This window comes from Thunnus maccoyii, chromosome 19 (genome assembly GCF_910596095.1).
Source record: "Thunnus maccoyii chromosome 19, fThuMac1.1, whole genome shotgun sequence".
Taxonomy (NCBI): Eukaryota; Metazoa; Chordata; class Actinopteri; order Scombriformes; family Scombridae; genus Thunnus; species Thunnus maccoyii.
The window spans coordinates 16,718,712-16,742,804 of NC_056551.1; the positions used below are offsets into that span (position 1 = coordinate 16,718,712).

Below are 24,093 nucleotides of genomic sequence, written 5' to 3' on the forward strand. Positions count from 1 at the left end.
GAACAAAAAAAGGGCTAAGAGAAAAAGGAATTTTTCATATCCTGTATTTATAAGATAAGACGAGATTATAGAAAAGATTGAATAAAAGGCAAAAGGAATATAGCGTATAGCCACCAACAATAAGAAATTAAATGTCTTTCAAGGAAATAACATCCATACTTCATTCTGATGATAACCGTGCATCTGTGTGAGTGTAAATGTGTGTACTTGTACACTAGTTACCGGAAGGTCATTTGGAATATCTGTCCCAAGTTGACTTGCTGGCTTTTGTTGTTGTATCCATGTAGCATCTCACCAAACAGGGTGTCATTGAAGTGGACATCCTGCCTTGGGCATTTTGGTCCCTCACAGTTGTCTGACTGCAGAAGGCAGGAGCGCCCATCCCCTGCCAGTTTGTACTCCTGCACACACCTATGGAGAAGGGAAAACTGTCAATATAATGTATAATATACAATGTGTGTGAGTGTATTTACACTTGGAGTAAGAGGATAGCTATGTATAGTTGCTGGCAAGATGTCAAACATGATAAAATAAAATGTGGCATTCCAAACCAATCAATCCATTCACACTTTACTACTTTAACCTTCAAATAATGAGAAAAAAATCTTGAACACAACCAACAGAAACAGAAAACTGCCATGTCAATATCTTAGCCCTTTTCTTTGGCATTTCTGATATCTGCAGACCACATAGAACCAATCTACGGATGCCATCCACCAAGCTAAACACAAATACTAGCAGCCAGCACATATCCTGGCTGTACTTAAGTGTTAATGCAAGGTTAGAACTTTCTTTTTAAACAATCTGGCTTATTTTTGTAGCTTCTGTAGCTTTATTGTTGTAGCTTTGGCCAAAACGCCTTTTACACTGGCAGAGCAGTGTACTTGCCATTGTCATGGTAGAGATTGTGGACACAAACGCTCTGCTGGAAACAGTTTTTAAACAGATGCCAATGGTGCAGAATTCAGCAGACTGTGCAGTAAGTGACAATTATCATATCTCCTCCAGTTATTTGCACAAGCCTCTCTTACAGATGGGGTTGAGTATATCTTCAGCTGTTGGCTGGCTCTGAGGTTTGGGCTCAGGCACTTGATCAGGTCTCAGCGCCCCAGCGGGAAGGAGGACTCCACTTTTAATGGCAACACTGTCCTGAAAATGCAACGTCTTCCTGTGGCATGAAGGTAAAGACATTTCACTTTCTATAAACCAAAGTGTTTTCCCAACCACAGAAGAAAACTACTATGCCATGCTGTACACTGTATTAATTTCCTCTATTAACTTCACAGTGCACTATTACCAAGCAGCTTGTCATTACACACATTTTCATCCTCACACTGGACTGATCAATCATGGAAAGAATCAATCGTGGCTTGACCCGCCCTATTGTCCATTGATTGTTAGAGCCAAGTTGAAGAGATAACAATGTATTTGACTGACAAAAACAAATTCATCCTCTTGAGGTGTCCTTATTGAAACGCGAGTCTATTCAATTGTACTGATGGCATTAAAGAAAGTGGACATTGCTGCAAATTGTATTTTGATGTGGGCCTGTTCACTAGTGTAAGGGAACCTAATGTTCTAGGAAAAAATTATGCCATTCTATATTGTGGACCTGACACAGCTCAAGGATGATTAGGATATCTTTCACCTGTCAGCCAGCTCTGTCAGTAACACACTGTCAGCTCAAGGCTGCATGTAGACAAGTAGTCAGTTTCTTTGTGTCAGTTTCTTTGTGTGCATTACTGGGCCCAACATTGCATATGAATTAAACAACTTTCAATGTGGTATGATCAATGTTACTAGATCAGCATCTGGTAACCAGATCACCATCTTGAACTTGGCCTCTTGGAATCTTCTTAACTACAAAGACAGAATCAGTCAACTGTAATCTGTAGAAACCCCCTCAAAGATGACAGATGTTCAAAGAAAATGGAAAGTGCATTGCAGTAGTAATACTAAGAATGAGAAGACAGTACAGTTGGCAAGTAAATAAAAAGTTGTTTGGTGTACTGATCCATGATTTCTATTGTGAAATACCACTGACAAACATGGCATAAACAGCCTGGACCCATTGATCCATCCTACCTGGTGTATAGCGCATAAAGGGTAGTAATGGTATAAATGGTATGCAAAATGCCTTCTTGCCACACATTTCACCACTTTGTAAAAAAGTATGTAATGTTACAGTGTTACATCACTGGTAATCAGCTGCACCCCTTCACGGCCATAGTATACCCATTTTCTAATGGAATGTCCTCAGAGATTAAGATACAGTCTAGTTCTAGGGAAGTTGCTGAAGAAGCTTGCCTAACCCCCCACATAAAGTATATCAGCTCAGTGGAACATGTGTTGAGTAAGGAAGAGGGCACTCATAGGGTGAATGTATCACTGAATAATGTACAGGAACTACCGTCAGTATGATATAATCCTTGATGCACCTTTTGAATACCTGCATTGAAAAATTCAAGCTTCTCTGCAGGCAAATAGGGTACCTACCTACTCACTGTGTACCACTTGATCTGAATGGCACTTGTATTTATACTATTTAAACTGTATACAGATATAAATGAAGGAATTGGTAAAGGTTGGATGTCAGAGGTGGTGAGAAAATACTGTAAAATTGTGACACATGAAAAAAAAACATACATATGTATATGACACCAATGCTTTCTTATTTGTAATTTTGGGCAAATGTCTTTCATCACATGTATATGTGAGCTGGTGATTATGAAGTCAGTGGTCATTTCTTATTTATATATCTAATTTTCTTTGTGTGGTTGTTTGTCTGAGAAAGAATTTATCGATTGAAAATACTACTCATGAAGCCTATTTCATGAGGAAGCTTTATTTCCAGCCTGCAGACACCTTTCAATTCTTCACTGTTAGTTATTCTCACCCGCAAAACATGAGCACGTTGCTGGAACTGGGGTCATCTTCAAGGGGCACAAGCTGCTGGAGACACAGCTGTTCACAGCCTCCATTGAAGCCATCCGTGCAGTCAATGCCCCTGGAGTAGTCATAGCAACCTGAGCCATCCTTCATTGGCCTCAGCCCCTCTGGACACTGTGAGAAAAGAAAAAAGAGAAAGAAGAAGAGGTGGTGGGAGGGAGACATAGAGAGAAGGTGAGGAGGAAGGCAGAGATTAGGAAGAGAGAAGAAGAGAGTGAGGCACAGAGGTCAGCATGTGCATTTTAATCAGGATCAGGCGGCACTGAGGAGGTAAAGATTAGAAAGATGATGGAGGAGAAGTGAGCGGTGGGATTTAAGAAAGGCGAGAGAGGCATTCATAGAAAGAAGATTGAAGGTTGCCAATTATCTTATTTGACAGAATACAGAAGGAAACACTTTGTCATTACTGCTCATCTCACTATTTGAGTTAAATGGCACTTTTAGTCGACACAGAGGTCTGTGCAAGCAAAAACCTCCACATGTTCTTCTAGTGAAGGTCCACACTGACAGGTGGTAAAGAGCATGCAATGAAAGCAATACAAAGGAATGTAGCGTAGGGGGAATCCTCCATTCCAAATTAGATCAAAAAAGGTACATGCTTAATTTAAAAAGGATAATAAATGAGTGGTACTAGATATTCTTAACACAGAGGCTTTGAGGAGCAGAAATATCTCAATTTCATATCCAGAACCTTGAGGTGACATTAAGGCCTTTAATGGCGGCTATTTTGGTAAAATCAGTGGTGATGTACGGTACAGATTTTAAAGAAAGACTGTCAATGAACCAGCTACATGTTATTGATATCATTAGCTTTTATTACAGATAAACATATTGTTTCATTTAGGTCAAGGTCAAGGTAGAATTCAGGGGAATGAAATTGCAACTTTCAGTTTACCAATTAGACCCACCAACCTTCCACAACCCTCACATTTACCTGGCCATACACACCCTGAATAGAAATTTGAAGTTGCTATTTAATGATTTATATTTCCTCCAGCATTAGAAATACAAATTAAGCACAAATGAAACAAAAGGAAATGCATTCTATAACAAAGCTGGACTCCATCTCTCTACTAAAGTAAGCACTCAGGGTCCAATACACAATGACTGTAGTTATGCACGTGAAACAGAGAAAATACTTCCACAGACAGTTCATAATCAGTTTGTCTGATATGCTCCAAGACCATGGCAATTGTGAAGTAGGAGCACAAACGAGCGAACATACCTTCTCAAATCCAAACTGAAGGCACAGAAAATAGGAATGATCCAAGAGCCAAATATGATCAATCCACTTTATTTTAGGATGCACATTATTTCATTTTTAAGTTTCCAGTTCTGCCAAGTTCATTCCATTAGGTGCCTCTAAATTCTACACACTGCACCTTTAATACCTACTAGACTTAATAGCTAATGTTTATTATATATGTTACATTATCCATCTCAGATGTAAACAAAAAACTATCCCGCAAACAAAATAAAGAGGTTACGCTTTATTACCTTTCTGCTGGCTCAGCTTATTTGCTAGCAAGCATGACAGGAAACACTAATAACAACAATTGTCATAATGAAAAAAAAAATCTTGAGAACAATGTCTACTTAGTTTATCATTATATATGATGATAATATTTCTTTAATTTTCTTTTAAGCAATTGTAAGATTTAGTGACTTAATGGTAACATTAACATATTTTGAATTATTTCATGCTATAATACAAGTTGCCCAACATTTTTACTCTTCAGATGTAGTTTTACATTTTTCAGCATCACCATTCAAGATCTACCAGTCCAAAATCCCAGTCTCTGTCTCATGATTAGTTACATAAAGCTACTGTTGTACAGCAGACACATGTTTTCCATTTCAGAGAAGGGAGCGATTACCTTAATCGGATCTTTGGCATTGGGAAGGGGATGCAAATTTCTCATATCCAGGGGTGTAGCAGCTGGTGGCAAGTCTCAGGCAAGCAGATAGGTGGTCATCTGTCATGGTGGATCTGAACTTGGCCTTTATGGTTTTCATGTGGGAAAAGGCAGATTCACATAGGTAGGTTGATCCAAATAGGGCTGACAGGTAAAAAGGCACATCTTCTTATGTTAGGATACTTCTCCTCTGAGAGGAGGTGCCAAAATTCACCCTTCATGTCGGTGGATGCCCTGGATTTCATCTGAACATCATTCTGAAGGGTGAGAATTTCCTTCTCCATTGAAGTAGTGTCCAGGAGGAAAAGTGTTCCCACTTTGGAGGCATCATTCACATCAATATCTGTACCAAATGGGAAACACATGTATGTTTGGCTTGAGTGATGCAAAGTCCGTGACACATCTTTAAAACTCTGATGCAAAGCACTCAACTTGTTCAATATAATGGGCACTGTCGAGTTGAGCTGCATCTTTGCCCAGACACTCATGTTCTAGATACACACTTTGAAAGTAGCGCAGGTCCTGGCGGTGCAGCTTGGTTGAAAGTAGCTGTAGTTTGCGCTTAAAAGTATTCACGGTGCTGATCATGTCAATTGTAGTTTTGTTTTTCCCTGCAACTCCAAATTCAGTTCATTCAGAATGCCAGTCAAGTCAGTGAGGAATGCCAAGTCCATGAGCAACTGCTTGTCATCAAGCTGGGCATACACTGCATCTTTAGACTGCCTGGGAAATTCTTCAGGCAATAGCTTGCAAAATCTTGCCAGAAAGCCATCGCACGTCAGTATGCAACAGCAACTCAGTGTGTTAAGCTTCAGTCTCTCACCTGAGCATGGAATAACTTCTTCTGAAGGCTTCTTGTGCAGATGGAATTCACAATCTTCATGGCAAAATCCATAACATCTTTCATGTTCAAAACCTTCCTGCACAAAGCTTGGTGGTGGATGATGCAATGATAATGGATAATGTCTGGGAAAGAACTGTGTCAATTACACAACCGCGACCCACCATTGTAGGGGCCCCATCAGTGGTAATGGAGACTAGTTTCCAAATAGGCAGGTGGATTTTGTCTACTAATTCCATAAAGGCATGGCTTGAAAATATCCTCTTCCCCTGTATGTCCTTTCAGTGGAAAAATGGCGAGTATCTCCTCTTTGGCATTCATGTCGTCGAACACCAATTTTAATGTTAATACACAACTGTGCCACATCTGTGATGTCTGTGGACTCATCATAATGAAGGGAGAAACACTCACAACAGTCAATGTCATTTTTCAGTTGATCCTTGAGGTTTCCCACTTTGTGCACACATCACCCTGTTACTGTGTTTCTGGATAGCTGAATATCCCTGACAGCTGCCATGATTTCAGTTTTATTTTTAAAATATCTGAACAGCGTCAAAAGCACAGCCTCCAAAATGCCTCTGCCACCATTTCTCCATCTTTGAATGGCCTTTTATTTTTCACAAGAACATGACTCATTTGACATGATACTATGGTGGCTACTTTTGCCCTGGTGTTGGGCTTTGTGAAAATGGGCTGTTGTGCTGCTAGTTTAGATTTCAGTTCTTGACTCTTACTTTTCAGAGCTCATTCTTGGCTGGGAAATCCATCTTGTAGGTTTTGTGCATGGTTTTAAAATGCCGTTCTAGATTGCCCTTCTTTGCCAGCGCGATGTAAGCTTGGCATATCAGGTACACACATTTTGAGTTTCACATAACAACAAAAAATCCTCTTCCCCTTCCGTGTGAAAATGATAGGTCTTCCGTTTCTTATCTGTTCCAGTTGCCATCTTTGATCAGCTATTGAGCCAACTTGCCACACCCAAGCCCAAGACCTATATCAGATCCAAAAGTTTCACCACTTCTGATGCATGTGCAAAGTTTTGTGACTTTTTGAGCACCCCCAGCACCTCAAAAATGCTAAAAGTAATTAGGGGGCGCTATAGAGCCGATGTGGCACACCCAAGCACAATTGTGATAGCAAAGTGAAGTATTTACTAGTTCGACCATGGGTTTAAAAGTTTCATGAGTTTTTGTACAACCTAAAGGCCTCAAAAGTTTTTGTAAAATGAAAATTGACACACAAAATCCAGAATGGCTTACTTCCTGTTGGGCAAAAGGATTTTTTCTTGACACTGACAAAAGCAACTAGTTTCGCTGAGAGCTTAGGCTTATTTAGTGATTTTGTAGCATTTGTCTGGTGTCAGCATAATATTATAAGTACTGTGTGAATTGTAAAGCATATCTCTGTGGCTTTTATTGCATTTCATATTTCTAGCTCAGTCAGTGTCCTATTCAGAGGCTCTCCAAATAAAGGTCAGACTTAGCTTGCCTGTTAGCTATCATTTGTAGTAATGCAAAGTCAAACTTGCAGATGGCAGTCTGCAAAATATTCATAAGAAAACTGATTGCTACACCCAACACAGCAGTACTGAGAGATTCTGTTACCCTCTGAGTGACAACCCTGCTCTGTGGTGTTATTGCAGATTATACCAGTTTACTACCATCAAATTAGAGGCCTGTGTGTGAAATAAGTACACCTAGTAGATATGTACATATGTTGATGGTGTAGTATTTTATTTCATAGTGACTTGAATAAAAGAAAAAAGGAAAGCAATATGCCACATCCAGAAAGGTGTGCTTTTTATATCAATTTCTCCCTGAGCAAGAACATCAGCGTTTCACAGGTTAGTAATGTGTCATTGCTGTGACTTTCATGTTTCTATATTGTATCGTACTGAGTAATACATTGAAAAACAGCACTTATTTACCATTCACTTGGTACAGGGTACATAAAGTTGGATGAATATAATTGATACTATGAATAGTTTGCAGTCATTATGGAAAAAAAAGCTCATCTTTGAATATTTGACGGGTTTTGCCTGCTGGGACTAGAATCCAACAATCAATTTACACTGTCAGACTTCAGCTACATGCTGAAAATGTGTCGGCCTTAACTAACACATCCCTTCTCTCAGAGCTGCCAGCGTTGCTTTAATTTCAGTGGTCCTACGGTTCTGTCGGATAAAAAGAAAATTGTAAGAGATACTGAGAATATTTCACAGTTTTCAGAGCACTGTCCACCAGTTTCACTGATGGCCACCCTTACTCATCTGTGATTCCTCATGTCCTGTGTTCCTGCGCAGGATTGGTTGTGGGTGTGTGCGGCATGATACAGTAAAATGTTGTCTGTTGGTATGCCTCTGTTATATACAGTATAAAAATAAATTATGCTGTTTTCCCTTCACTGCAGGATGTGCCATAAGGGACAAACATAAAAATTCTGGGGAAAAAAAAAAATTCTTGCCCTTCAGCATTGTTTTGATAATACAGAATGGACAGGGATCCTCTTTTAACAATAGAACCAAAGTAATGAATCTTGTATGTCAATATTGGTCTGCAAGGTCCCTGTGATCTGTAGTAATCAAGTTAAGATTCTTCTTGGTAATGAACCTTAGGTTTAATTAAAGGCATCATTTGGTAGGTTTTAATAAAGGTTATGTAATGCAGGGCAGGGAAATTAGGAAGATAATCAAGTCAGAAATAAAAGAGCCAAAATGCCATGCAAAGACAAGATTGAGCCACGCTTGAAATTAATATTAGAGATGTTTAGAAAAGCATGAAACATAATTGTATTACCATATCTCGTCCAGGACAAGATAAATAGTTCTTTTTAGTTCTAATAAACAGTTTGCTGCTTCATTTAACACTATTAAAGTTACAGGAGTTTAGGGGAAGAATTCACTGTTTGGTAATGTTTTACTGTAAATATTGTGACAAACCTTTCTGCAAGATAAGTTGTAGGAAGAGCTCTGGATCCGATAAGATCTGTTGCTGGATTCTTAAAACCAGAGTAGAGCAGCTTTCTTATGTTCTCCTCCGCTTTTTGGAGCATTTCACCAGCAATAAAATATCAAACTGTTCAGAAAGCACACCACTGTTAAATGTGAAACCTTAAAAGAGTTGAATGCCCTCAAAGCAGCAGCCATTCTCCAGTTATCGAAGCTTTTGTGAAAATTATCAAGCACAAGATTTTAATACAGACAAGGGGGAAAAAATGGAGACAGAATATGTAGATACGCTTAAGATACCACCTTAAGATTACTAAAAGTGCTTTGACATTTGGAAGACCCTCACACTCACCTCAGGCTTTAATTTACAGATATCTCTGCATTAAATTCTTATTTCAAGGATTTCTCCATCTACTTTCTCCCTCTATACACTAACAATTGCCACACCAATTATGGAAATAGATATATACTAACTCTGTTATAGTCAATTTAGTCAAAGGAGGGGTGACAGGTCATGAGACTGTTTAATGTTATCCTAAGTCTTTAGGATATTCATGTTATCAAATTAAGATCGCTATCTCACAAAATTGAATGAATGCAATTTTCACACAAAGGGTACAAAAACTGAAATAATGTTACATCAAATTTCTCTTTGCTCTGGAAATGTTCAAATTTTACAAAACAGATTAAGCGATGGCATGTTGGATATCGTAGGAAAACCATTGCCAAAAACTAAAGCAGGATAAATGCATGTTAAACTTTATGTATTGTTCACATGTGTGTTCTGAACAAAGTCCTATATGTGAAACTTTCAATGAAAAAGCTCTCTGGTCTCAGATCCATTTACTGTATCTCATGAATGTAATGCTAACTTCCTTACCAGAGCAAGATTGGAGCCATTCATCACACTGAGGCAGGGCCATGGGAATAACTGTCTGTAATTCACGATTGTCATGCAGCACACTGCGGCTGAATGAAAGGACTTAAGGTTAGCCATTAGCGCAGCCCACTAACTACTTGCTCTTTCTGCTCGGACAACTCTCCAAAGACATGAGGGCTAGGAAGGGGGAGGATTTGCATTTCAGATAAATGAATTTCAGTCAGTTCTTCTTTAGTGATTCTGTTATAGCAGCACAACGAGAACAGGCCAAGAGATCGACTGCACTTGTTAATGAAACACAGATACAACTTTATTGACTGAGATGATGTTACTTTAATTACCAGCTTGACAGCTGATCAGTAATTGAAAATGCATCACATAAAAAAGAATTTTAAAAAGAAAAAAAATTCTGGCCACTGTGTAAATACTTAATGTTACATATATTGTTGGGACGGGCAGTAGTGCGTTTGGTTATTAGCAATAATTCACAATTATCATAGATAATTATGAATTATGAAAATAAGATATTGTTAACAATCAATAATTCTGGCACCAACTGTTGGATCTGTGGGGAGCATGGTTGGTTATTAACAATAATTGACAATTATCAGTGATAATTATTTAATTATAAAATTAATAGAATTATTAATATGTATTAACAAATACGGGGCACCATCCGGAAACCAGGACCAATAACCAAACAAGGTAGTCTCATAAATGGGAGTTCACCTAGGATGTTAATATCTGAGAGATATCAACATTCAAGGGTGAACAAAGAAGGGTGAATTCGAGCTCTGACTCCTTCAATCAGCCACTATTCACAATACGTTACACACAATAATGACAAAAGAACTTCTCTTTAAAGATATAACAGTGTTTATTAAACTTAGCAAAATTAACAAAGTTAACAAATGCTTCATTCAATAAACAACTATTCTAAAATCTAATTCTACCAAACAAAACACAAACAGCTATATACAGGGTTGAGCACATGCAGGGGAATGCATGTGTGTGAGTAGGTGTGTGTGTGTGTGTGTGTGTGTGTGTGTGTGTGTGTGTGTGTGAGTGGGTGTCTGTGCCAAGATGGCGACTTGGCCTGACATGATGACGTCATCGGTCTGCAACGCGGACGTGACTATGGGAGGAAGTCACATCATGCGAGACCCAAATGGCGGAAGTACGTCGGTGTCTTGGTTAGACAAAAGCAAGATGGCGCTGCCTGGTGGTCGGCGTCTTGCACTCACCCAATTCCGTGAAAAACACACGTGTCTGATGGCGGATAAGGAAAGGCAAAGCAAAGCTATGTCCGACGTTATCTGACCATCAGATGTGCAAAGAGATGTCGGTGCGTGTATCTGTGTGCGTGTGTGTGTGTGTTAGTCGCAAGAGAGGGAGAAGAAGGAGGAAAAGCCATCATGAGGGGAAGAGAAGCGGCTCCTTTGTCCACAGACAGCATGCGTACGGACGGCAGTCTGTGATACACGTTGTCTGGTTTCTGATCGACAAAGCAACTTACTTTCTCACTCATGGTGGCACAAATACAGCAGTAGGCCCGAGCGGGACAAACACAAAACAGTCTAGCATGGTGAACACAACTAAACAGGCAGCAAACTTAAAATACTCCTAAGAGTAAGCAGGAAAAATTTACTCGGTGGTCCGTCAACTCACACAACGAGAAACAATAGCAATAAAGCTAAAAAGCTAAATGCTAAACAACAGCACTGATGCTGAAAAGAACACACAACTAACACTGCCTCTGCCCAGACTTATGCCTCTTACTTGGTCACTTCAGGAAGCGAGCAGGGTGTGTATGTAGTCCGTCTTTCCGTCCTTGGCTTGGATGCAGATGGTGGCCGTTCTCGCACGGTCGGCGAAAATCACGGCAGCTGGCTCTCAGTGGCGTGGCTTAGAGAACAGCAGAGGTGACTCGGTGAAGAAGAGCGGGGCAGAGAAGTTCCATGTCTTCCTGAGGAAACTTCGTTTCTTCCTTCTCGAGGGAATTTGAGGACGCTGGTTACAGCAGCGGTCTCTCTCGGATCCAGGGATTGTGTTCGGGTGAACACAGGTGAAGTCTCGTCTCATCCGGCGAGGGGAGTCTTTCCGTGGGGGGAAAAACACGTGCGTGGGGTACCCCCTTTAGTCAAGCTGACTCACAGAGGAACAGAAGTTACCCCTAGCTCAGTGACATGGGAAAGGCGTGTGTTTCAGGGTGTGCTCAGTTTTTAAAGGGGCGGTGATGTCATGGCTGCATCATCAGGATGCTCCGCTGTGCAGGAGCGTCTCCGCCAATGAGAGACTGTATGTTGACTGTTCCCTGCTGAGGTGTGAAAATCGCAAAGCATCCTTGGAAGTGGAGTTTGCAATGGACTCCCATTGTCTATAAGCAGCACTTTGGCACTATTCCTTTGTCTCGGGGGAAACAAAGGAAAAAGTACCTCGTGGTCAAGTCTCATAGGTTACATGTAGGCCTTCTCTGTGTGACCTCGTGGTTTGAGGCCCAACAATATTAAACTCTGAAAAGTAGTTTAAAAAGGGACACATTAGACAGACGTGTGTTTGTGTGTTTTTGTGCTTACAAATTTGAAAGTTCAGTTGAAAATGATTAATATCTTGAATTATTAGATAAAATTTGATGGATTGGATGTTCACATATTATCTTTTCCCTCTTTTACACCTGTATATCTATATTTGAAAGGAACATAAAACACCAAGGGTCTATATACGTATGATCTGGGGGGAAATTACAAATGAGAATTTTATGACACCATTAAGTACCAGAGTGATGATATTTCATTCCGGAGTATTGGGATTAAAAGTACAACATAAGCAGGTTTGAAGAAATCAAAGAAAAAAATGAAAAAAGTAAGAGAAAGAGTATGCATGAAATATAATTACACATATACTGTATCTCCCTCCACATTACACTACACATAGATCACCCCTGCAAATTAAAGTTCGCACATTCTGAATGAATGCTATTCATTTTGCTAATTACCCATTAGCCCCCTCAGCTTTAATCAGGAACAGAGCATGATCTATTGAGAACCCTGTCTCTTAATGATCTTGTCAAAATTAAGATGCTAGATGATTGTACTTAGTGGCCATCACACATTTCAGAGAAAGACGAGATGAGATGAAGTGTGAGTGATCAAGGATTTACATAATTCTCCCACTGCAACATCTGGAGTTAACAACAGAATACAGCTAGGGAAATGCTGTAAAGACTCGAGAAAATCTTTTCAGTAATTAAAAAATACGGATAACAAGGAAACAATATAGGAAAGATGTGTGCTGAGTATTTCATAAAACAACACACATTTCAAAAAGTCTTTGAAACAGCGTGGCTCTAAATCACTCTGACAGGCAGGGGGGGGGGGGGAATCAAATACTCTAAAAGCATATTTGACAGTCTAATCTGGTTTAGAGGTGACAGAGATGCATGCCCTTTAGCTCCACTGCTGCTCAAATGGGTTATATTAAGCACAACAGTTTTATTGCTGCAAGAGCAAAAAAACTTGCGAGGGTGCAACACAGTCCCTAAGTGAGAAACAGGAAGTCTCAACCCAGCTGTATGTTGCCCATATTCATGTGAACTCAAGCTTCATATTTAATTTTCAGTGTGAAAACACACACTTGTCTCTTAGCTACTGGGAATGGTGTTGCCCAAAGACAAAAATAGACTTTGCGATTTGAAATAGATTTAGCTTGTCTTTTTAAAATTTTGATCCTCTTATTTTTTGTGTGAATGGCTTATATATGCAAGCATACAGCATGTTTAGATGAATATACACGAAAACACAATTCCTTGTTCTATCTCACACAGGCGTCATTCTAACAGGATGATTTAATCTTGAGCACTCATCTTCACATCACAGTGAAAATCTGCATGTATGAACTCAGATAATCAGATTGAGTCCATTCTACACTTTGGAGGCTGTATTTAAAGACCATATTGTGTATATTTTTCATCCACCACAACAGATGACTGGTGAGAGTGAAGGATAGCTTTGTACTGCGACTCCACCAGACTACGCAGCTCAGCTTTATCGCCAAAGGCATTTATGAGCTGCTGCTGTCTACTGCTTTTGATGATGAAGACAACACAGACATCATCTGTTAAAGATGAGTTATGTTTGTTTATGTCAGGAAAGCAAATAGAGAAAAATATAAACACTGTTACTGGACACGCATTTATTTTTAGTATTGTTAAAATTAATATGTTAACGTGTTTTTGAAAGTGTTTGATTTTGGTTGGATCATTTGAATTGTTCCTTAATTCATAAAATCTATGCCATCTACGGATTTTCTGAAATATGCTTCTAAGACAAAGATATACAGAGATAATGATAGGGACCAGTATATGAGTGCAGCTATTTTCAGATATTACTGAAGATTATTTAAAAAATAACAGCAATATATAATCATTTTGTGCTCTTCTTGACATCTCAATCTTGCCACATAGACACAGCAGATATTACCTGTATTTTATATTCAAACTAGTCAACCAGAGTTTATTGAATTATTAGAAGGGAAAGGAAATTGAAATACTAATCTTTCTCAGCGCATCTTACCTGCTAGTTGGGAATAAAGCCTGCGTGATTTAATACTCTTTCTCAGTCAATTTAATGTTTGCTTAGGTTTGGAATTGAGGCAGCCTGAATTGACTGAAACTGATTCTAATTCAAAAATGGTTCTTGTCAACTAATATATAAAATATTGGACCAACTATGGGTTAGAGAGTGGCAGATTATGATGCAATTATGATGTAAAACTAAAGTACTGCATCAGTTGTTCACTGATGTTGCTCCTATAGTGTTTTCCTTAGAAAGCCTTTATCAGCAACTGTGCACAGAATTAGATTAAATTTAATATCTATACAATATTATGTTTTAGTTTTACTGTTATGGTGCAAATATTTGTGAATGTTTCCCTCTTAAAGCCTGTCTGAATTGTACACAGATCTTAATTCCCACCTTTGGCTGCAACAGTGTTATGTGGATCTCCACGGCACACTGAATGACACACTTGATCCGGCATTTAACCAACAGTGTCAGAGTAAAAGGATGAAAGAATTGTTACAAGGCATTTTCTTTAAACCATAATGCATTGAAATTCAATAGTAATGAGGTAAACTGAGCTGTTCAGTGCAGCGGAGCAGGGGGAGTCATGATGCTCAGTTGTCAGGAACATAGGACTGTGGGGACACGCAGGAGATGGTGGGCAGAGGGATTAGGGAATGAGGGTTTGCACAAAACTTTTGTTTGGGTGGAGTTGCCATTTTCCTCCCTGCTGACTCTTTATGCAAACCAGAGGCAACCAAGTGGAAATCTGGCTCCACACGGACAACTCATCATTTAATTCCTGACTTTTGGAGTGTGCCACACATTGTAATAAACTCTTGCACACTGGGACAGTATACAAGCGCCTTAAAATGAAATTGGAGACAACACTATGTGTCTTCTCTAAACTGTTAAAAACTACTAGAGTTTGACAGGCCAAAATTAAAGTTTCGGATGGTGCTTGAAGTTAAAAAAGCATCTTTGCCAACCCAACTCTATCAGAGATGTCCCAAAAGGGACATCAACTGATGAAAGATATGCCAGTGATATCATACCATCTGCTCAGCCTCTGAGTACTTCCTTTAGGAAGACAGATACTGTAGCTGGATACAACAATGTGCCATAAAGAGAAAAAAAAAACATCCTGCCATTTTCTTAAAGCACACAAACCAGAATATGCTGCAGTTGTCAAAAAGTTAACCTTAAAAATGGCAAGCTACCAGGAACAGTCATGTTTACTGACATTTGAACTTCATCAAGCAGCACCAGGAGAGTTCACTGAGTGCATCAGTAATCCATCAGAATTTGACCATTCATTCCACACCACTGGGTAAAGGCTAGATTGTTGCTGTCCACACAGTACTCACATCTGTCCAATAAATTTCCCTACACCTCTCTGCTAACAGGGTGGTCCTGTTGCAACATAATTAAAAAGACCTCTGAAATTTTGCATCTACAATTTACATTCGACATGGCAGACAGTGCACTGTGAAACTTCATATTTCTTGTCTTTGTTCTTCCAAATGAAAGGTTGATACACAAGTTTAAATTCTACAATTAGATTCAAGAATCTTTTTGATAAAGAGATTCATGGCTGAAAGATGTATTGCAGTATAATTACCATGGTAACTAAATTCAGAGCAAGTTTTGTCTCCTTGAGCAAGGAAAAATAGATTTGAAAAATGAGACAACTATAATCAAAACCTCCACACCAAAAAATTTCTATCCATTTCACACAGTGGGAAAAAAATGACTGTGATCATGGAAACGGTGCAAGCTGTATTATAAACAGCATAACAATATTCAGTTTTACACAGCACATTGTGTAATATAACCAACTGGTGTTTGATGAGCCAAGTGATGAAAAAAGAAAGCACCGGCACAAAAACATTACCTGTCTAAAATCGCTAAACTTCGCTAACAACAGCTGTTATTATAATTTGAGGTTAGCAAGCAAAAGAATAAACCACCTGTCATCCTTCCTGGCTCAGCAGCAGCAGAAAAGCAACACAGGCAAAAAGCAGAATAAGCAATGCCTCCAGAACTTCAGCACTGACTCTGACTGGAAGTTAATTCATTCCAAATGCTTTTCAACTGTCTTAAGAGCAGCAGACAGCCTTGAAGGACTGACTCTGATAATGGATTTTAAGCCCTCTGTGTGGCATGTCGCGGCTCTGTGTTAGCCCCCACTCTGACAAGGGTGGTTAAAATAACACCAACCCAAATGCATCAGAAAGAAAATAATACCACTATGTCTGTGATCCTCTGAGATAATCTTTGAAGACTAGAGGGCCTTGTCGTTCTTTTGTCTGCACAGTAATCAGCCACACGCAGTGGCGTGAGACTGTTCTGAATCATTTTAGAGTAATTTTTTGTACCACATTTATACTCTCTAAAAGTGTGAGTTGAAGTGAAATATTTCCAAGCTGCTTCTCCAGAGGAAAAAGAGGCTTGAATAAGACAGAAGATATTAGTATGTAGTCACTCTCTCATGGTTTTTCTACTTCTCTATCTTTATTGAATGTGCTAATTCTTCCCCAGACTGGACAAAGCATGACAGTTCTTTGATATAACTCTGTCTGCATGCTGATGGTTAGCCATAGGACAAAAAGTGTGTGTTTGCATGAGTGTGGAAACTGTTAATAAGATATGCTATGATATCCAGGGGTTTGACGTGGGATAGAGTTTGACAAACAACCCAAAGGCTTATTAGCATGCACTCATTCATATTTTCTACACACTCTCACCACTGTCCACTACTTTCCACCTCTTGGTCTAATTAGGATTCATCTTAGTGGCACAGGTTTAGTATGAGAAACTGCCTGTTCAATTTTAGTCTCCAGCCCTGTATAGGATGCAAATGCTACTAACACGATGCAAATGAGCCATGGTTGAGCCCACTGTTATGGATGTCACTGTAAATTATTTTACAGATATCAGCTATTTTACCCTATGCAAAGAATGTAGATAAGCTTATGTGACTGAAATTGTGTTTACAGTAATACCACAAATCCCCTTGTGAAACATGGGAAACATTTTTGAACAGTTTAATAAATGCAAACACACAATGAAATATGTTAAATTAGTTTTAACAGTTTTACGTGGTTACATAAAAAATATGTGGTAGCACACACTGAATATCAGCAAGTCAAATATTCTTACATTCATGAATACATTTATATTTATATTATACATGTATTATACATTTAAATGAGATATTTACAGAATTGGTAAGAAAGTTAAATAATGTTATGTATGTTACTCTTTTGGGAGAATTCACTAAGGCTTTGCAGTAAGGAAAGTGTCACAAAACATACAGAAAAAGGCCTGAGATGCATACATTACTTGCACTGGTTATAAGCCACATTTGATTGTGCAGGGAAGAGTGACACAGTGCACCTATCGGTGTTCATGCATATTTTTAATAAATTATCCATGTCACGGGTGCTCAGGTGGCATAGCAGAAGAACACTAAACAAATGCAGAGACCTTGGGTTACTATAAAGTGTTATAATATTATATGTAACAATATGATGAACATGTCAACAATACTGTCAACATGTTTGGGGCAAAAGACAATTACCAGTATACTGTATGTAGGCAAAAACCTACCTGGATCATTAAAAAACAGCTACTAAATATGTCAAGGGTGGAAATTTATTTGGTTCAGATGAATGATGGGGAATATGACTCACGTTTATTAATATGGAATAGTCGTCATGGTAACACAGTGGGAGGTAAATCGTGGGGGATGAGTTGCAGAGGGCATGTGCAGGATAACTTGATCTGTTTCTGTATACACGAAAAGTGATTAAACAATGTCTTGCAGAAAATATTACAAGCATTATGTATGCACTGTATTTCCTCAAATAGTGGCCAGAGCCTTTATTTACCTCAACTGCAGAGGGTACCAGGCCTTTATCAGAAGCAGGCGTATATTAGCGAGGGGCCTTTATTTCTTTCTCATATTTTAGTATGAAGCCTCCTTGTTTTCTTATTTGCTTCTGTTTGCTCTGTTAAATTTTTGTTATTGCATTTCTTGTAATCCACTTACTCCAACATGAGGAACAATAATTCTAGGGCTTGTGTTTCACCTGGAACGTTTTGGCATTGCACCACTTAGCTGTAGCATGCAGGTAGCATGCTCATGGATGCATGCTTGCTGGCTTAACCAAGTTACTCTTGATATCCTGGTTACTGTTTACCATGCTCATTTAGTGTTGATGCTGTCATTATTATTAAAATATATTATTAAATTATTGCTTAGCGACAGTGTCACAAATAAAGCTGTGTTATTCATCATTTGTGATCAGTGCCAGACAATAGAACCGAAGGATAATAGTGTAACGAAAGTATGTGACAAGTTCCACTGAGTTTGTCACGATTATTGTCAAAAGACGTTTTTGTTAGAGTAGAAGCAATTGTATCTTTATTTCTGTTAAAAGATGAGGAAGTAGAAAGGGAAAAAAGGAAATTGTATTAGTGTTTATCTTTGGTCGACACACAGCTGATTTATAGCTTCGTCCAAGCTCTTAATGACTCACCAAACCATCCTCCAGCATTTGAGATGGGTCATCAATTTAATTGCTTTACAACCCAGGCCCGCCCCATGCTGTCAAAAGCCTGGCATCAGAAGTTTCCAGTCACCCTGTACTTGTAAATGTGCCAGAAGAAAACCTCTTTTGCACCGCAATTTACAATGTTTCAACTAAAATTAAACTAGGCTTTTTGAATAAAAGAGGGGGACATTTGAAGACAGCTACACGTATATTGTTAATGAATAAATGTATCAAAGTACATTTCATTGTACACATTTTAATAGAACATTCAGAGTATTCATGTTCTAGACATAAGTATAAAAAAAAGATAAAATATGTACATTACAAATGGTATTTGTAGCATTACCTCTACTGTTGTTGTCTCTGGACCAGTTCCTATTGATCCATATTATATTGTGAGTAGCAGCAGTGCGATTCCCCACCACATTCATTACAGTGATACACCTTATGTCATTAATCTTTTTCAAAAGGCAATTTCTGTGTTTTCCCTAAATTACAAATTGGTAAGGAGCAGAAAGTATAATGAAAGGTTAAGTTTATGTATAATGAAGGGGCATATACTAAAGCAGTGTGAGTCATAGCTGCCTCTAACCATAGTCCCACACACAGGAACATACACACAGTGTACATACGTACACTAGAGCATAACACTAAAGCATTCTAATTACTGCTGTAAACAGCACATAAAATATTATGGATTGCTTGGAAATATCACAAAAGCCAAGTTTGAAATACCAGATGGCATGCAAATTTAATGAGTGGCATTATTTTGGGAAAGGAACATTAAAAAGAGGTGATTATGTAGACGAATTTTAGTATATATGCTGTATCATGCATCACTTCAATACTTAAATTAAAACGCTATCGCAATTGTTGGTTGTCTGCTAAAGCATACATATCTGCTCTGAAAGTCATATGTCCCATGTTTTCCTTTGAGAAAAACAACCAAACACCAAACAGTTAATCTGTCTGAGAACTGTTAATTCTCCATCTGTGTAGATAGAGTACTTTTTCATACAGCCAATGAAATTGTTTAATTTTAAACCATATTTGCATAAAGCAATAATGTCACCTTTCTACACTAACAGCCAGACAACAACCTGCTACACAACACAAGAACCACAGACTTTGAACAACAACCCACATTAGCTTTCCTGCTAAAGTCTCCTTTTTATCTAACTTACAAATATGAACATGCCCAGTCTTGCACCTTAGCTTTTAGAACGAGCCACCACACAAACATTCACTAGAGAAAAGTTCACTGCTAACAGCAGTTTGCAGGCTAGATAGCTAATTAGCTGCTCAGCTGCAGTGCATTAAACAGCATGTAAATGCATCTGCAAATATCTCTTTGGTCCAGTTAGATGACAAAACATTGTCTGCCCATGACTTGTAAGCTACAGCACAAGTTTGTTTTCTTAATCTCTGGTTTCCCTGCCAGGGCTCAGCCTTCCAGCCACTGTCTATCAAACACAGACACTGTGTTTGATCTTTAAACTAAAATTTATACACTCTGTGCATTCAGTTACAAAGCTGATTGGCTATTATGTGCCACTCATGGGTCTCCTTAATCTGATTCCAGTATCTCCCAATGTGCCCCAAATTTATGGGGGATTTTAGATGCAACGGGAAGGGTAAAAATACATGGAGTGTGACAAGCTTGAATTCTATCATGCACAGACAGCATATCTGTTGTTTGTGTCTAGCCAGACTAAAAGCTTGAATCCAGCATCACTAGTGTGGCACTATTCTGCTGTCCCACTGAAATTGGTTGTCAAAATCTTCTGAGTTCTCCTAGCTAGTTAGTTACAGCTCAGCATCAATTCAGCTGACAGCAGGCCTTTTATCAGTCGGTCTATTGCTGGCAAAGTGTACTTTGTACTTTAATTTAGTCTTGGATCAACTGTGGCTGTAACCATAAATAATACTGTACATTTACCTCATCTACAGTAACTTGTTCATGACAGAGTGTCATCTAGATACAAAACCAGCATATGGCATCTGTTTGCACTTACCATGCAGCCAGACGAGTCTAACTGTCGGTCAGACACGCACTTGAAGTTCTTCTTGCAGCCACCATTATCTTTGGAGCAGTCACGGACGGGCCCAAAAGATGCCAGTAGGTCCTCTACTGTCTCAAAGTAAGTAGACATCATGGCCTCTTCCCTGAAATAGAAAAAAAAACATGTTAAAAAAAAACAACACACAAAAAAACACATTATACACATGTCTTTGCATAATGTTTTAAAAGTGTAAATAAGGCCATATCACTGCAAGTAATGACAGGTGAAAATTAATGCTTGAGCAGTTAAACATAATCTCTCACCACCTGGAATGCAGCCTCTCATAACCTTGTAGGTTCTAGTGCAATTAAGAAACTATTCATGCATACACATAATGTGAAGAAATCGTGGTGTTTTGGTGGCTTTCGTACCCCCACCTGCAATTAATGACTACTTGTAATGTTTGCAAGTCAGGTATTCAGGTATTTCTGTTTTCTTTTTCTCTAAAAGGGAATGAAAGTCAGTTTAATGCCTCTTATATAATTAAAATATAAATTCTGAGTGTGAATATTAATAACAGAGATGTTACTGAATACATCAACAATGTTTTGACATGATGTGTCTAAATTTCTAATTTTTTGAGATTTCAGAACAAAGTTGTATTTGTGTGTCAGCCAAGGTTTTTTCTCTGTAAGCCTTAACTTTATTTTGTGACTGGAGGCAAATATTAATAAACCTTCAAATAGCAGTTTAAATTGATGTATTCTTGAGGCTTGTGTTGAGCTGTAGCAGGCTACAGCATTTTCAAAACAGCTGTTTCAAAAGTTTCACCGGAGTGATGCATGCAGGGATTCATGCTGGTTCATCGTAGGTCATGTCTGGGACTAATTGGTGCACTGGCATTAATTGGACATGTTTGTCACGGTGTGTTGACAGAGAGTCGAGGGAATCAGTGTTTACCATCCATTAACTTCCATCCTGTTTGCAGAGAGGCTCATCTGTCATTTTAAACTCAATCCTAACCTGATTGGTTGGATTATGGACTTTTTAACTGATCACAGCGTGTGAGAGTTAATGGTGCTCTCTCCAACAGGCTCGATTCATCCACCGGTTCACCTCAAGGTTGCTGTCGCTCTCCCATTCTTTACATCTTATTGTTATGTTTCTGTCCCAGTCTGGCCCTATGTCCCTCCACCAGATGCCCTCAGGCTTTTCTGCCTGTTTAAGACTGGACTGAGCGGGAAGAAGGACAGATAAGAGAGGTTGCAGATTATATTTAAGGACCACTTGAGAAAATGTTGTTTTTTACATTGACTCTCATTGGAACTAAGTGCAAAAACGAACTGGAACTCAGAGAAACAGTTGTCTTTCAGCCCAATTTATGTTACATGCAGCCTTAATATGTAGACCACTACTCTTTTTGGTAAAGGTTCCCAGGGTGGCAGTTAATGCTCAACTTTATTTGCTGTGTTTGCTCAGTGTGATGTGTATTTATGTGAGTTATATTTTTGTAATTCCAGGACAGTTTAGTGAATGACAATGATGATATGAAGAGGATTGTGCATGGTTATATTGTGGACTTTTATTTGGCTCATGAATGAAGTTCTGTTTTTTTTTTATTTGTCTTCAGCCCAGAGCAGCTATTGCCTTTTGTGTTTTTTCTTGTTTTCCCCAGCCTACACTTCCCTCCACACCTGCCCTGAATTCAGCTTCCCAGCTTGCCCTTGTGTCTTGCCACCTGTTCCTTGTTGTTTCATTATTTGAGTTTGTATTTAAGTTTTAAGGTTTTCAGTTCAGTCTTGTTGGATCCTTTGTTCAGTCTGCTCTGTGTGCGCTGCATTGTTTAGCTCAGTTTTTCTTTGCCTGCACTTGAGCCAAAATGAAGTTATTCTTCAGTCTTGCTCAGCCTACGGTCTCCTGCATTTGGATCCACCTGCTCCACTAGTCATAACAGAACGATCGAAGCAGTCATGGACCTAGTGGAGACAAACCCTCTCCTGGGAACCCATCTGGCACTGGGAGGACCTTGATTTGCCAGATGAGCGTTCAAGTCTGTTGGTGAGCCGCCCTGCATTTCCCTGGGCCGTATTTGCCTCTGTGACCACCATCCAGAGCATGTCCAGCTGGCTCTTGTCGATTTCCAGTCTTGGCCCGTGGGCCCCCCCAGTGCTGGCTCCAAGTCCAGCCCCAGTCCCCACGGACACTATCGACTGGACAAACTGGCCAGCCATGGACCTAGCAGACATGCTGAAGGAGGTAAAAGAACTTTCGTATGCTTTGGAGTGATTTTGCTGCCTAGTACCATGAAACCTCCAGCATTAATCAGAAGAATGCGGCTTTTTCTCTGGCACTTGTTCATCCAAGCCATGGCTGCTGGAACTACTGCCTAATATGAAAGAGATCGTGAACACTTACGCTGCTGATCCCGTTTCAGCTCTGGCTGGTACCATGCCTGTATGTCCTGCACCTGATCTACCATGCTCCTTGCCTGGATCCCCTATGGTCCTGCCTTCAGAGTCTCCACTCCCCAGCGCCACAGAGTCTCCACTAGGGATGTGCAGAGAGCCCATTATTTGTATTTGTATCTATAATTGTTGAGGCAGGAAAATTATTTATATTTGTATTCAAATAAAAGTGGAAATGGGTGTAAAAATCCAGTTTGTTTTTATTACACTTTTAATTATAGGATATTATAGTGTTAAAATAAGTGTTTATGAATAAACAATAATATATATATATTATGAATAACAATAATCTTACGAAGGAGGTCCCCACACTGGATCTTGAACTCGAGTTTCCCAGATCATAGACGACTGCGCTGACTACTGAGCTAAAACCAATTGCATCACAAATGTGCAGACAGACCTCTACTTATTTATACACCCATAACACAGAGACAGTACAGCATGTTATGTGTAGAGAAGAGCATATTTTATTTTTTAATTATTTTTTTAAATCCCAAAAACAGTTTTTAAAATATTTGTATGAAATAAATATTAGAAAAACACTATTTGTGCTTTGCTGAATAACGTATTTGTATACGGGCCCACTTCTAATCTCCACTGCCCAGCACCATAAAGACTCAGCCCCTGGTTTCCAGCTTCCCAAGCACCAGCCCCAGCAGCCAGGCTACCAGCTGTCTGAGCCCATGCTGCAGCAGTCCTGGGCCTCCTGTCCCTGCTGACCTGCAGAAATCTCCTTTTCCTGCTGGGCTGCAGCAATCCCCTGTTTCTGAGCTGCAACAATCTCCAATCTCCAAGTTGCAGCAGTCTCCTGTGGCTGTGCTTCAGCAGCCTCCTGATTCCCTGGCTCCTCTGGCTCACCTCCCAGACCTTCAGCAGTTGGCGGTCTCCACCAACCTCCTCCCAGATCTTCAGCAGTCAACCATCTCTGCTGACCTCCTCCTCCCAGACCTTCAGCAGTCATTGGTCTCCACCAA

General features: G+C 39.3%; 1 protein-coding gene across 1 annotated transcript in view; it reads right to left on the reverse strand.

The window, feature by feature from the left end:
• The window catches only part of LOC121885546 (astrotactin-2-like), a 287,798-nt gene that overhangs the window by 86,456 nt on the left and 177,249 nt on the right, over positions 1 to 24,093 (reverse strand). Inside the window, exons 11-13 of the mRNA XM_042395105.1 lie at positions 20,667 to 20,817; positions 2,897 to 3,063; positions 223 to 411 (exon numbers count right to left, since the gene is read on the reverse strand). Of these exons, the coding sequence (XP_042251039.1) occupies positions 223 to 411; positions 2,897 to 3,063; positions 20,667 to 20,817 (507 nt within the window). The remainder of the gene's footprint in view (positions 1 to 222; positions 412 to 2,896; positions 3,064 to 20,666; positions 20,818 to 24,093) is intronic.